The sequence below is a fragment of the Miniopterus natalensis genome, chromosome 2, assembly GCF_054644295.1.
Source record: "Miniopterus natalensis isolate mMinNat1 chromosome 2, mMinNat1.hap1, whole genome shotgun sequence".
NCBI lineage: Eukaryota > Metazoa > Chordata > Mammalia > Chiroptera > Miniopteridae > Miniopterus > Miniopterus natalensis.
Window position 1 is genome coordinate 164,289,894 of NC_142082.1, and position 13,284 is coordinate 164,303,177.

The window sequence follows — 13,284 nt, forward strand, 5'->3', positions numbered from 1 at the left end:
TTATTCTCAATCCTACTGGAATTGCTTCATCTTGGTTCTGCTGCCCCAGACACCCTCTTCTAATAAAACTGTTACATTCATCAAAAATGATTAGACATATTATATGTGTAAGAGCCCTCAGAGCACATGACAGCAAAGCTCAGAGTTGTTTCTGTTTTCCATCACCCCTCCCCTGCCCCATCCAGTCCCTACAGTGCCAATGTCTACTTCATCCCCAGGAGCTGACACCCCAGCTTTACATCTCCTGAATTAAATCAACCAATAGATGAGGCCAAAAGGAAATAGTGTCCAACAGGCACCAATGACAAGTGAATGAAATTGGGTCTTGGAATTCCCCTGTATTGATGCTTCCTGATTTTAACCTACTCACCTGGGGTTAAGAATCTGAGAAACCTGTCTTCCTAACGGCCTGCTTAGTCCGAGAAGCCAGGAAGTGATTCTATTTAGGGATCTAAGAAATGCTGCAGTCTTACTTATGGACTTGGTGCCATCCTCAGAAAAATACAACCAACCTCCTTTTAAGTGGACCTTCCTTTCAAAGCCATCTATAATCTTGTTCCTTCACTAATTAATTTTGAAAGTCATAAATAATGTTTAATTTAAATTAAGGGCAACTAATGAATTTGCCACATAACCGCCGCTGTTAGTTTCTTGCCAATGAGCAAGATCTTACTTAAATCTATCAAGTCCTTTAACCTATAAAGGTCTTCAAGAAGTTTCAATCTTTTAAAAATAATAAATTTATTATTTCACATTAGGTCTAATGAAGCTCAAGCTGAGCTTGCTTAGGTATTACCATTTCATAGATGCAGAAGCATCTTTACACTTCCAGGTCAAGTGCTGCATCAACCTAGTCCTTGACTTGCAGCTGAGGAAAGCAACGGGTTTGTGTGAAGTGACAGAAGAGCACATCTACTCATGTCATGAGCAAGGAACCAGAGAGGAAGAACAGTAATAACATGACATCAGCACTGTACAGAATATTCTGCAGGAATGACACTCCAGCACATAGAAAGGGGAATAAGTACTGAAGTAGCTGAGCAGATTCTGGACATAATTCTGACAGATTTGTCTGAAGAACTCTGTTGGAGGAGGTTTCTTTCTCTCTTCAATCCCCTTTCACAAAACAGAAAGCAGAAATCAAGTCTTTATAAAGAGACTAACGGCCTTTCCGTTTCTTCATTTTTCCTCCAGCCACCTTATTCCTGACACCCATAGCACCCTCTGTATCATCGTTGTCCCCAGCATCCTCCCGTGTACGTTTCTTTTTTTCTCCATGCTCCCTTAACTCCTGCAAAACAAAAAGGATAGGACCGAAAATGAACCAGTCACTGAGGGGTAACACATGCTGGTCTCCCCTTCTTAAAAATCAAACAATGAGTAACTTCCTAAAATCTCACATTAGCAAGGGAATAACACCCAAATCCCAATATACAAAAATGTTAACCTCATTGGTAATCAAAGACATGAAAATTAAAACAATAAGCTGTTATTTTCACATGGTAGACTAACAAAGATTTAAGAGAATGGTAATACCCAGTATTGGTCAAAATGTGAGACATTCACATATACTTTCACTGACAGTGTAAACTGCCATAGCTTTTCTACAGGGCAATGCAGCATTCCATGTAAATTCAAATTTTAACTGTGTATACTCCTCAGCCCAACAGTTCCACTTCTAGGAATTATTCTAAGGAAACAAGACAAGTAGGCAAAGCTATACATACTAGGATGTTCAACCCGGTGCTAGTTAAAATACAAAAATTAGAAAAAGCATAAATACACATCAATGTAAATCACGTTACATATTCGTAACAGAATTCTTTTTAGCTCAAAGAAATCATCACATGGATCTATATTTGTTGAAATCGAAAAATGTTAATCACACACAATTAAAGTCTAAATATGGCTAAAAAAAGAAAAACAGCCAAAGGTACCACTGGTTCTCTGTGGGGGTTGGAGTGGCTTATATGTTTCATTTACTATTTGAATCCTTTCTGTATTTTCTGAATATTTTTCCCCCAATGCAAAGGTAAACAAAAATATCAAACAAAGAATTCCATGTTGGAAGAAAAACAAAAACAAGTCCGTACTTCAGGTACTCAGAAGGCACCCCGTATGGGCAAAGTTCCTCTATCCCCAGACTAGAACTCATTTAGAATCTTCTCATCTCCACTACTACTGTTACTGCTACTATCAGTAACTCTGCAGTTTATTTTAGCTTATGTGGTGCTCATAAAGCCCTGTAAGGAATTCAAGGTAAGTGTTATTCCCTAAGTTGGGATAGGAACTGCTTGCTGAGGAACTGCTTCTGAGAAATCAGACACACTGTCCAAGCTCACAGCTGTGCCTTCTGACCTCAAGTCCAAAGGTGTTCCTGCCACATGTGAAACATGGACAGTGGCTGAGAATGTGGACACTGTGGTCAGACTGAGTCTGGACCCTGATTCAATCATTTAGTTGTGTGGTCTGATGATGGACCTACCATCTCTAAGCTTTAGAATGCTCATCTCAAATTTGGAATAAAATATTACCCAGCTCCTGCAGTTTACTTTCAAGATTAACACAATACAGTGTCTAGTACATAGAATATCATTTGCAAAGAAGCTGGTAAAAAAATAAGTTGCATACCATTCGGGCAAATCTTTGGGCTTCGGTCACACGTTCTGTCAGCATCATAACCTCGTCATCCTGTGTGGGAAAGACAGGCAGTTTCTTCCCAATTAAGTGTTCTATGCGCTGAAAGAGTTCCACATCATACCTGAAGAAGAAATACTGGCATGGCTTTGGTGGACTGACAATGCCAATGTCAGCCCATTCCAAAATATATATGTCATACAATGCAACAGGAGCCACAGTGTTGAACAATATGGAATCTACTGATCCTCTTCAGAATACTGACTAAATACAATCTTCTGTGCACAGCCCCTTAGAAAATCCCCCAACGACCTTTACTCCCAGAAAAGAACTGGGTACATAAAATTTGTTCCTTTAAAAACAAAATCAGAGATAGTTATTCTAATTCTTTGAGGGGAAGGTCACTGCTCTCTGGCTCCAGCAGTTAAAAGAAATAACAGGGTGTGTTTTTTCCCTTCTATATGCCAAATACTGTACTAGACCTTATACATCTCCATCTCCAATTGTCATTAAAACCCTGAGCTATTAACATCTGGGGCCAGTGAATTCTTTGTTGTGGGGGCCGCCCTTTGTATCACAGGATGCTCAGCAGCACTCCTGATCTCTACCCACAGGTGACATTGCAACAAACAGTTACATTTTCAGACTTTTCCAAAGGTAGGCATTATTATTTCCATTTTACAAATGATGAAAATGGGATAAGGGAGGTTAAGTAACTATTATAGTAACTGGTAGTCAGGTTCCAAGCCAATCTGCTCCGAAGTTCTGCTCTTTTCTCGACACTGCTCTGCCTCTAAAGTAGGTTCACTTACTTACTGTGTGACAAAGGTAATAGACTTTCCAGAGCGCCCAGCTCGAGCTGTTCGACCTACTCGATGGATGTAATCCTGAAACAAAAAGGGTGAATAAATTTGAGTTACATGAAGTATAAATAAAAACCTCTGTATGTAAAAGTCTTACCGAAAACTTTTAAAAGAAAATAGATTCATGTTGAAGCATGGAGGAATGGATTTAAAAATTTGTTGAGATAAACCTGCTTCACCTTTTTTATTCTCCTCGCAGCACAAAGCTGACCCCATCTTTCCTTTCTTTTACAGGAAGACAAACCTACAAAGCAGATCTACGTGGTCACAAAGCATCACATGGTGCAGAGAAAAACCGCATGGCGTCTAGAGGCAAGTCTGGGTCACAGCTCTGGTTTTACCACCTACCAGCTACACAGCTGTCTGCAAGTCACATAACCTCTCTGAACCTTGGTTTCTTATCTATAAAGCATGGCTGGAAAGACATGCCCAGGCTCACACTACTGTGAAAGTCAGATGAGACAGCACCTTGTCTACAGCAGCGAGATGTGCAGCCGAGGGGGGGTTGTCCTCCTGAGGCCTTTGGAAAAACCTGAACGCATCTGTCACAATGGCTTCTATGGGCAGAGGCCAGGAGTGCTGAGCAGCCTACAGTACAAAGAACAGCCCCACCACAAAGAACTCACTGGCCCCAGACGTTAATAGTGCTGAGGCTGACAAACCCTGAGATACACTAAGAACCACAAGCCGGCACTTCTAAAGAAATGGAGCAGACAAAGACCAGCATGCTGCACCTGCAGGTCTGACTGTGAGCACCTCGCACCTCTCTCTGGCTACCTTCATTCACATTTACTAATACTGTATCTGCAAGCATGTGCAAAATGATAAGCACGAATAAATCAGGAGCTTTCCCAGTTTTTGATGCTTAACTAATCACAGGCCTCCCAAAAAGGATACTGTAACTACGGGAAAACAGCAAACATTTCATTAAGAAATACACTTGGGATACAGTGGAATATTATTCAGCCATAAAAAAAAAGAGAGAGAGAGAATTAAATCTTGCCATTTGTGATGATATGGATGGATCCTGAATACATTATGCTAAGCAAAATAAGTCAGAGAAAAACAAGTACCATATGATCTTAACCTATATGTGAAATTTACACAGAAACAAAAAACTGAGCTCATAGATACAGAGAACACATTTGGTGGCTGCCAGAGGTCAGGGTGGGGGATAGGGAAGTGAAATGGGTAAAGGGAGGCCAAAAGGTAAAAATTTCCAGCTATAAAATATGTAAGTCATGGGAATGTAATGTATAGCATGGTGAATATACTTAATAATACTGTAATGCATATCTGAAAGTTGCTGAGAGTAGATCTTAAAAGTTCTCATCACAAGAAAAAAAATCGGTTACTATGTGTGGTGACAGATGTTAACCTAACTTATTGTGATGATCATTTTGCAATACATACAAGTATCAAATCTTTATGTTGTACACCTGAAATTAATATAATGTTACATGTGAATTATACCTCAATTAAAAAATATATACACTTTGGGACTAGAAGGTCAGGTCGCCAACAGGACTCACCTTGGAATGGGTAGGAATGTCAAAGTTGACAACTACATCCACATGAGGTATGTCCAAACCGCGGCTTGCAACATCAGTTGCTAGAAGAATGGAACGAGCCTTTGCCTTAAACTTATTAAGGGATCCTAGGCGCTTGCTCTGAAATGATGAAAAAACGAAATGAAAGTAATTTAAACACTCTTGGAATACCAACTAGACATACTAATACAAGAGACAGAAATTTTTAAAAGGATATTTCCCCCTAACTCCACACTGGACTGGACTTGACCTGTCAAAAGGAAACAAAAGCAACAAAAAAGTATTTAAGCCCAGCCGGGCGTGGCTCGGCGGTTGAGTGTTGACCTAGGATCCAGGCGATCAGGGTTCAATTCCTGGTCAGGGCACATGCCCGGGTTGCGGGCTAGCTGATCAATGACTCTCCCATCATTGATGTTTCTATCTCTACCTCTCCTTTCCTCTCTCCAAAATCAATAAAGATATATTTAAAAAAAAAAAAAAGTATTTAAGACTAAGGCTAGAAAATACTAACATGAAATAAGAATCGTTTAACATGATAGAGATAATTGGGAAATAATTTATTAGAAGTCCTTAGAGATGGCCCTGGCCAGTTTGCTTCAGTGGTTATAGCGTTGGCCCAAGGACTGAAGGTCCCAGGTTTGATTCTGGCCAAGGGCACGTACCTCAGTTGCAGGCTCAATCCTGGGCCCCATTCCAGGCTCGTGTAGGAGGCAACCAATCAATGTGTCTCCCTCACATCGATGTTTCTCCCTCCCTCCCTTCCACTCTCTCTGAAAGAGCAATGGAAAAAATATCCTCAGGTGAGGATAAAAAATAATAATACTAATAAATAAAAATCCTTCGAGATCAGAGAATCACTATTACCACCAGAGCTGAATAAACCAACTCACCAGCTTCCAGACCAGATACCTACCTATGAACACTCTAATCTGACCTCCTGCTATCCTAAGAGGAGGAAGCAAGCATCTGGAGCAACACCTCAAAGCGCATAAAATCAAACAATCATGGAAGATGCATTAATACCATCTGTTGTTTGTTATTGTATAAATCTATTACTATAAGATTTTTCTCATGCCACCAGATCACCACCGATGACACCAAGAAATCTTTACCTGACTCATCTGTCCATGGAGGGGGATGGCAGTGAATCCAAGATTTCGGAGCAGCAAAGCTGTTCTCTGAGTATTGTTACAGGTGCTGCAGAATATCATAAAGGAGTTTCCGGCCAGTTCATTTAGAATATAAACCAGGTAGGTATCCTAAGTTACAAACCCAAAACAATACATCATTAAACCTCGAAGAAAAGGTTGGGGTCCTGGGCACATAAAGGGAATTAAATACTAAGCTTATAGTTGCTTCTCAATTACACAGACTCCTAAGTGCCAGCTTTGCACTCCTTAACCAGCATTATTATCTCTGTGAACCATGAATTTCACATACAGCCTAAGCCAAGCACAAGGAGATCTGTATTAAGCAACCAGAGAAAGTCCTCATACCAAGGCACAACACAAGGGTCCCTTAACTAGAAAAAACACACATAATAAACACACAAAAGAAAAGCTACCTCAAGGATGGGGTTGGAAGGAATTATATCATGGTTTCGTTACTGTGGTTTATTTAGTATGTTGTGAATTCCTGGAATGTTTGACTTTATCAGCGATAAATAGAACCACAGCGTGCTCTCTAAAGCAAACAAAGAACTCCAATCTGTAGCACAGCTCTTAGCTAATCAAGAGTTGACACATTTTCAGATGCTTTGGTGAAGGAGAGGGAGAGGCAGAAATGATCAAAGTAAACACTTTACCTTGAATTTAGAGGGAATAAAGATATAATATTGCTGCAATTTCTCAACCGTTTGGTATTTAGAGGACACAGCACATTTCACAGGATTCTTCAGTGCTGCTCGCTGAAGTTTTTGTACCTAAAGAAAAGAAGACTTGGAATAGTACACTAATTCCCAAATGCTCTTTCTATTGTTATTGCTATTGTTTGCATTTCTAAATTCTTGTAAAGAAGAACTAAGAAGTCCTCAAAAATGTCACCTTCTTGGTCATGGTAGCAGAGAAGAGAAATGTTTTCCGATCTCGGGGAATCACTTTGAGAATCTTGTCAACCTAAGGCACAAAGAAGAAAGGACACCAATGTAACATTTAGACTGGACACCTGCAAATACTCTCTGTGACAGAGACAGAAAATAGGGTAACAGACAAAACACAGCACCGTGGGATTTGGGGGCTCAAAACTCAATTCAATCCAGCTAAAATTCACGAAACATTTACCACTGATACCATACCACATGCTATCAAAAAAATGATGATTCAGAAAAAAAAGAACGATTTAAATTGGATTAGAACAAATCTAAGAGAAAAGTCAAGAACAGATATTAAATAAATAAGCTATGATGAAGTCATAAAAAAACAAGAGATAGTTCACGGTGTATGAAAAAGGTCTACATCAAACGAAATGGAAAAGAAAATCTGGTTTTGACATTCCTCATCTCTGAAATCGGAGTCCGGCTATATTCTAAAGAGGCTGCTGGGGCACCCACAATGGGCAGAGCACTAAGAATGAAAAAGGCAGCAGATGTTTACATTAGCTGATAGTGAGGCAGCACTCCGCATAAAGCAGGTGTGCAATGCACCAAATTTTGAATCCAGGCACTTGAGGAGGAAAGAAATTGAGAGCTCACCTCTGTCTCAAAATCCATATTCAATATACGGTCTGCTTCATCCATGACCAAGTATTTGAGAGCTCTTAAGTTGAAACCTTTTGTATTTTCCAAGTGGTCAATCAGTCGTCCAGGAGTCGCTAACAAGAAAGGTTAAGGAGAGAGAACAATGTTTAAGAGCAGGAAAAAAGAAAGAAAATTACCAACCTCCTCCTCCTCCCCCCAATTTCAGAAATTAAACAAGGTTACAATAATCTGTTCTTCAAAGTCTTCCTGATAGAGTAGGTAGTTACACAGGCATGAACAGAGCAGCAATGTACGGAATGTCACCAGGGAGGAAAGTCCCAGGTGCCTAGCAAGGGGTAAAACTAGAGAACCAACTATTATAGGCTAGCATCTTGCCCCCAGGGTGACCTTTCCTCCCCTAGCATGTCATCATTCATGCGGTTTAGACCCCCTTAGAGGAGGAACAAGGGCCAGAGAAAAGCCTCATATGATTCCCATACAAGAACAGGAGACGAGAACAGGACAGGCACCAACAGGTCAGCTTAAAGGAGCTAAAAGAAGCCTGTGCCAATAACCCAGGGCAGATCTCTGAGCAGCCTATTCTATTCTTCCTTTGGAGTGTACTTTTGCTTTGCTTGCTAAATAAACTTCCTCTTGTGCTGGAGTTCTTGGCTCTGAATTCTTTCCTACCCAAACTCAAGGACTGAGGGCGACATTCACTGCTAACATTTTCACACAAGTTACACCCGACATTGGTAGATTTTCTCCAATTCATCACTGCCAGTGTCTTTTACCTTTGGGAACTACTCACCTATTACTATATGTGGTTTTTTTGCCAGGGCCAGAGATTGGGACATTGAATCAATTCCACCTACAATCACGGCTACAGAAATAAATTTAAAAAAAAACACAGAAAAGAGATCTTTAATTTTTTCCATAGTTCACTGATCATCTTTTAAAGCCAATGCTAGATTTCTACTTAAATTTGTCCTTCCCTTAAAATGTAAGGCTTAAATTTACAGCTTCCTCCAAAGCTGAAATACCAAATCAGCTTTTCAGTCAATAAACTTATGCTAATTACACTTCTTTCCATTCTCCTTTCACACTCATTCTCAGCTAGTGAAGAAACCCTAAGACTACTTTCCTCTTAAGACACTTACCAGTCTGCACTCCAATAGAAGACCCCAGGGCTTCAAATTGCTCTGAGATCTGGAAGGCCAGCTCTCGGGTGGGGGTCAGAACTAAAGCAAACAAACGCTGGGGCGTCTCCAGCAGTGCATTCAGAATGGGCAAAGCAAAGGCCCCAGTTTTTCCGGAGCCAGTTTCTGCTAGCCCAATGATATCACGACCTAGGGGAGAAAAAAGAAAGAAAACATCTAATAGCAAAGAAATTGTTTCTGTATTTTCCCACATTTTCTACAATGACACAATGCTGGGCACAAAGTAGACAATGAATAAATATTTGCGGAATTGGGGGCAGAGGAAGGTTGAATAGACAGAAGACATGGTCTCTGTTCTAGATAAATTCAAAATCCGCAGATGAGATACACAAATACATAACAATGTGATAAGATCTTTAACATAAGCCCTATAATGTGAGAACACAAAGCAAGGAGTAACTCACTGCCCTAAGAGTCAGGAAAGGCTAAAAGAGGGGATGGGTAAATTAAATCTGGAAGCAAGCAGAGAAGGAAAGGAAGCACATTCCCATATGATGTATGATGAGAAAATGAAAGCTTTAAAAAACATAGCACACACAGGGAGAGTGAGACATACAATGTGGCTAGAACAAAGAAGTCTTAAGGGGAAAGGGGAAAGGAATGAGACCAGAGTCATAAGCCCTGCTGAAGAGTTTTGATGTCCTCCTATAAGTGAGAGGACCTGAAGGATTTGAAGCAGAGAATATTATGACCAATGTTATTCGTTAGGATGATAAACTAGGCCTGATGGCACAGGGAGGAGTCAAGGAGCTTAACAGTCCAGGTCAGTTCTCCTTCTGAGGGGAGAATGTCATAAGCAATTCCTTAAGAATAGGTTCCCATGGTTTGTTATCACCAATCAAGCCATTACTGATAAGATTTGGAAATTACCTCCCAAACCAAAACCACTAGAACGGTGCCCAATGGGAATGCTTCCTATCGAGCAATGACCTCCACGGTTGTTCTACTGTTTCTTGACTGTATAACTGCTGAGGTTTCCTTACCTAGACATTAACCCTACAATAAGCCCCTTTTCCCTGAAGTAACCTGAACATGACTGTTCTTTACAATCTAAAACGACCCAAACTCCCAGAATGGGGAACACACAGGAAAGTGAGAGCTCAATTGGGATACCAAGGGAGTTATGATGGTGGCCTGCACTGAGGCAAGGTAGTAAGAATGGGAACAAGGGAAATTTAGAAAGTAACAAATGGAAATGTATTTGAGACACAGTTTTCTAGCTTGGGAGAGAACTCATAGGCCATAAACTGAGATAGGGGCTACAGAAAAATTAGTTCTGGTGAGAAAAACAAGGACTCTGGTTTGGACATAGCGAACCTGAGGTTCCTGCAGTAAGCTCATAAAAAAATATCTAAAAACCAGCTGGACATGCTTGCTTGGAGCACAGAAGAAAAGTTTGGGTTAGAAATACAGATGTGGTGCTCCCTTCAGCAGCACATATACTAAAATTGGAACATTTTTTAAAAAAAAGAAATACAGATGTGGGAGCCATGAACAATCTAGTAGTGGTGCTCCCCCAGGGGCAGACACATCAGAATAACCTATGAGGTTTTATTACTGTTCACCTGGGTCCCATACCTGGAAATTCTGATTCAGCAATTCTAGGTTGAAGCCCAGAAATCTTTGTTGTTTTAAGAGTCCTAGAGGAGACTCTAATGAGCACTGGCTGAGACTCACTGGTGCAGACAGTGTTAGAGCTTCAGGACTAGATGAGACATTGTAGTAGTGATTGAATGAGAAAAAGGAGATGAAGAAAGAATTAACAAGAAGCAACTGAGAACAGGTAGAAGGACACACGACAATGTTGACCTGAAATTAAAAAGGAAGAGAGCTTCAAGAAAGGAGAGTGGCTGATATCAAACAGAATGGACTTTTCAATACCCATTGTATAGACATTAATCACTTGAATAAGAATCTGCCATGCCAGATCAAACAGTGTATTCTAGGGAATGCTATCCTTTATCCATTAACATCGGTGTTTTCTATACAAAAGAACATGCAGAGACATGAGTGATTAGTCAGACCAGACAATGAAGTAATTTTGTGAAGGTGACAGAAACAAATTTTGCACTCATCCACTAATTTTAATGCTCCCCTTGACTGCTGGACCGTTGACAATGAATTCCAAAAGCATCCACCTATGTGTGAGCAAAGAGTTTCTAAAGCTTTTTATTTCCCAGCTCTTTGGAGATTCTGCCCTCCCTGCCAGTATACCACAACATGCCCTCAGGAACAGAAAGAAAAAAACACACAAAAAAACACTAGATCTGTATTCCTTTTTTTGTCAAGGGAAATCTTAAAATTTCAGAAGGAAGGAGATATAAAAAAGATTTAGGGCCCGGCTGGGCATGGCTTGGCGGTTGAGCATCGACCTAGGATCCAGGCGATCGGGGTTCGATTCCCGGTCAGGGCACATGCCCAGGCTGCGGGCTCGATCAATGACCCTCTCATCACTGATGTTTCTATCTCTCTCTCTCCCTCTCTCTGAAATCAATAAAGATATTAAAAAAAAAAAAAAAAAAAGATTTAGGGCCTGGCTGGGCATGGCTCGGCGGTTGAGCATCGACCTAGGATCCAGGCGATCAGGGTTCAATTCCCAGTCAGGGCATATGCCCGAGTTGCGGGCTTGATCCCCAGTTGGGGGTGTGCGGGAGGCAGCTGATCAATGACCCTCTCATCATTGATGTTTCTATCTCTCTCTCTCTCCTTCCCTCTCTCTGAAATCAATAAAGATATATTAAAAAAAAAAGAAGATTTAGGGCCCTGGCCAGTGTGGCTCAGTTGGTGGGAGCATTCCTTGTCTGACACACTGAAATGTGGGTTCAGTTCCCGGTCAGGGCACATATCTAGGTTTCAGGTTCGAACCCTAGTCAGGGTGTGTACTAGAGGCAACCAATCTTGATGTTTCTCTCTTTTTCTCCCCCCCCCCCAGTTCCTCCCTCCCTCTCCCCTTCCTCTCTCTAAGCAAGTCCCCGTAAGGATTTAAATAAAAAATTTAAAAAAGATCGTGTTAAAAAAAAAAAAAAAAAAAGCTCAGTTAAACCAAGAACTTTTTCAAAAAGCCAGTAAGTCACCAACTTTGTATCTTCAGTGATGTGACCATATTTTTATTTCAAGTATGCAAGCAACAGTTCCCGAAAGTGGTAGGCGCTTCACTGAGTCTAACTTCATACCGAATCTGTACCAGGCCACATACTGAATTTCAACCTACCTTGCAAGGCCAAAGGAATAGCTTCGATCTGGATTTTGGTGGGCTTTGTCCACCCCAGCTGGTCACAAGCTTCACACAGCACGTCTGTCACACCCTGTGAATTCAGAAGGGGACACGTTAGGGAAGACACCGCACACTCACCTCCCGCTTCAAGGGCCGTCAGGGCCGCCCCGCGGGCCACGCGCGCGCCCCCCACGCGCCGGTTCCAAGGTCTCCAGCCGCGTCCAGGGCTTGAAACCGACACTCGCTTTCAGCTCGCCCGGGACGAAGCCAAGCCCGTCACACGTATTGTTTCATTTAACCGTCGTAATTCTGTGAGGTATCGCCCCAACTTACAGGTGTGGAAAGTGAGGCACAGAGGGTAACACACTTGCCTCTAGTGAGAGACGGGGCAGAATTCAAACCTGGGTCATCTCACGCCAAAGCCCGAGGTATTTTTTAAAGGGGGGGTGGGGGTGGCCAATTCGCCTCATGTACAACCTCCGTGACAGATACAAATGTCGCCACAGCCAAAATGGAGAAAAGCGCGAACGGGGCCTCTCAGAGCCCGGCCGACCCCCGCCCCCCACCAACCACCCAAACTCAGAGGGTAAGGGAGCGCCTCCGGAGCCCGAGCTTCAGACCCCCGCCCCCCACCAACCACCCAAACTCAGAGGGTAAGGGAGCGCCTCCGGAGCCCGAGCTTTGGGGGAGACGACACCAAAGTTAGGCCCCAGATGCTTTTGTACACCGCCCGCAGGAATCTGAGGCAACTGGTCTCTGCTTACTCCTGGCGCCAGCAGTACAAAGAGAAAACAGTGTCATCCACCCTCACCAGGTCTTTAAACGTTTTAGTTTCCTCCTCCTCCGCAGCCGGTTCGGGCGCTTCGGCCGGGGACCCATGCTCCTCGGGCGCCGCCATCTTGTCCGGCGGCTCCGGAGGTGGGTCGGCGGCGCGCGGGATGCTGGTAAATGTAGTTGTCGCTCTTCCAGACTGCGTGTTCCGGGCGCCCCCCTGCGGCGGTGCCGGGCTTCGCACCAGCCGACCAGGGGCCGTGGCTTCGCGGAAACCTAGTGGAAAACAAAGGGATGGATACACGCGTGGGGGCTTGTGGAATTGATCCCAGTGCAGAAGCGGATGAGAACCGGG

The 13,284-nt window shown here is 42.4% G+C and overlaps 1 protein-coding gene across 1 annotated transcript; it reads right to left on the bottom strand.

Annotated features, from left to right (window-relative positions):
* Nucleotides 1-722: 722 nt before the first annotated feature.
* On the bottom strand, nucleotides 723-13,072 carry DDX47 (DEAD-box helicase 47). Its single transcript, XM_016197450.2, has 12 exons — nucleotides 12,970-13,072; nucleotides 12,156-12,249; nucleotides 8,885-9,073; nucleotides 8,536-8,607; nucleotides 7,740-7,858; nucleotides 7,093-7,164; nucleotides 6,855-6,971; nucleotides 6,163-6,309; nucleotides 5,033-5,170; nucleotides 3,454-3,524; nucleotides 2,632-2,761; nucleotides 723-1,291 (listed from the first exon to the last, which is right to left on the bottom strand). The coding sequence occupies exons 1-12, from the start codon at nucleotides 13,054-13,056 to the stop codon at nucleotides 1,160-1,162; spliced, it is 1,368 nt and encodes a 455-aa protein (XP_016052936.1). The 5' UTR covers nucleotides 13,057-13,072; the 3' UTR covers nucleotides 723-1,159.
* Nucleotides 13,073-13,284: the final 212 nt, after the last annotated feature.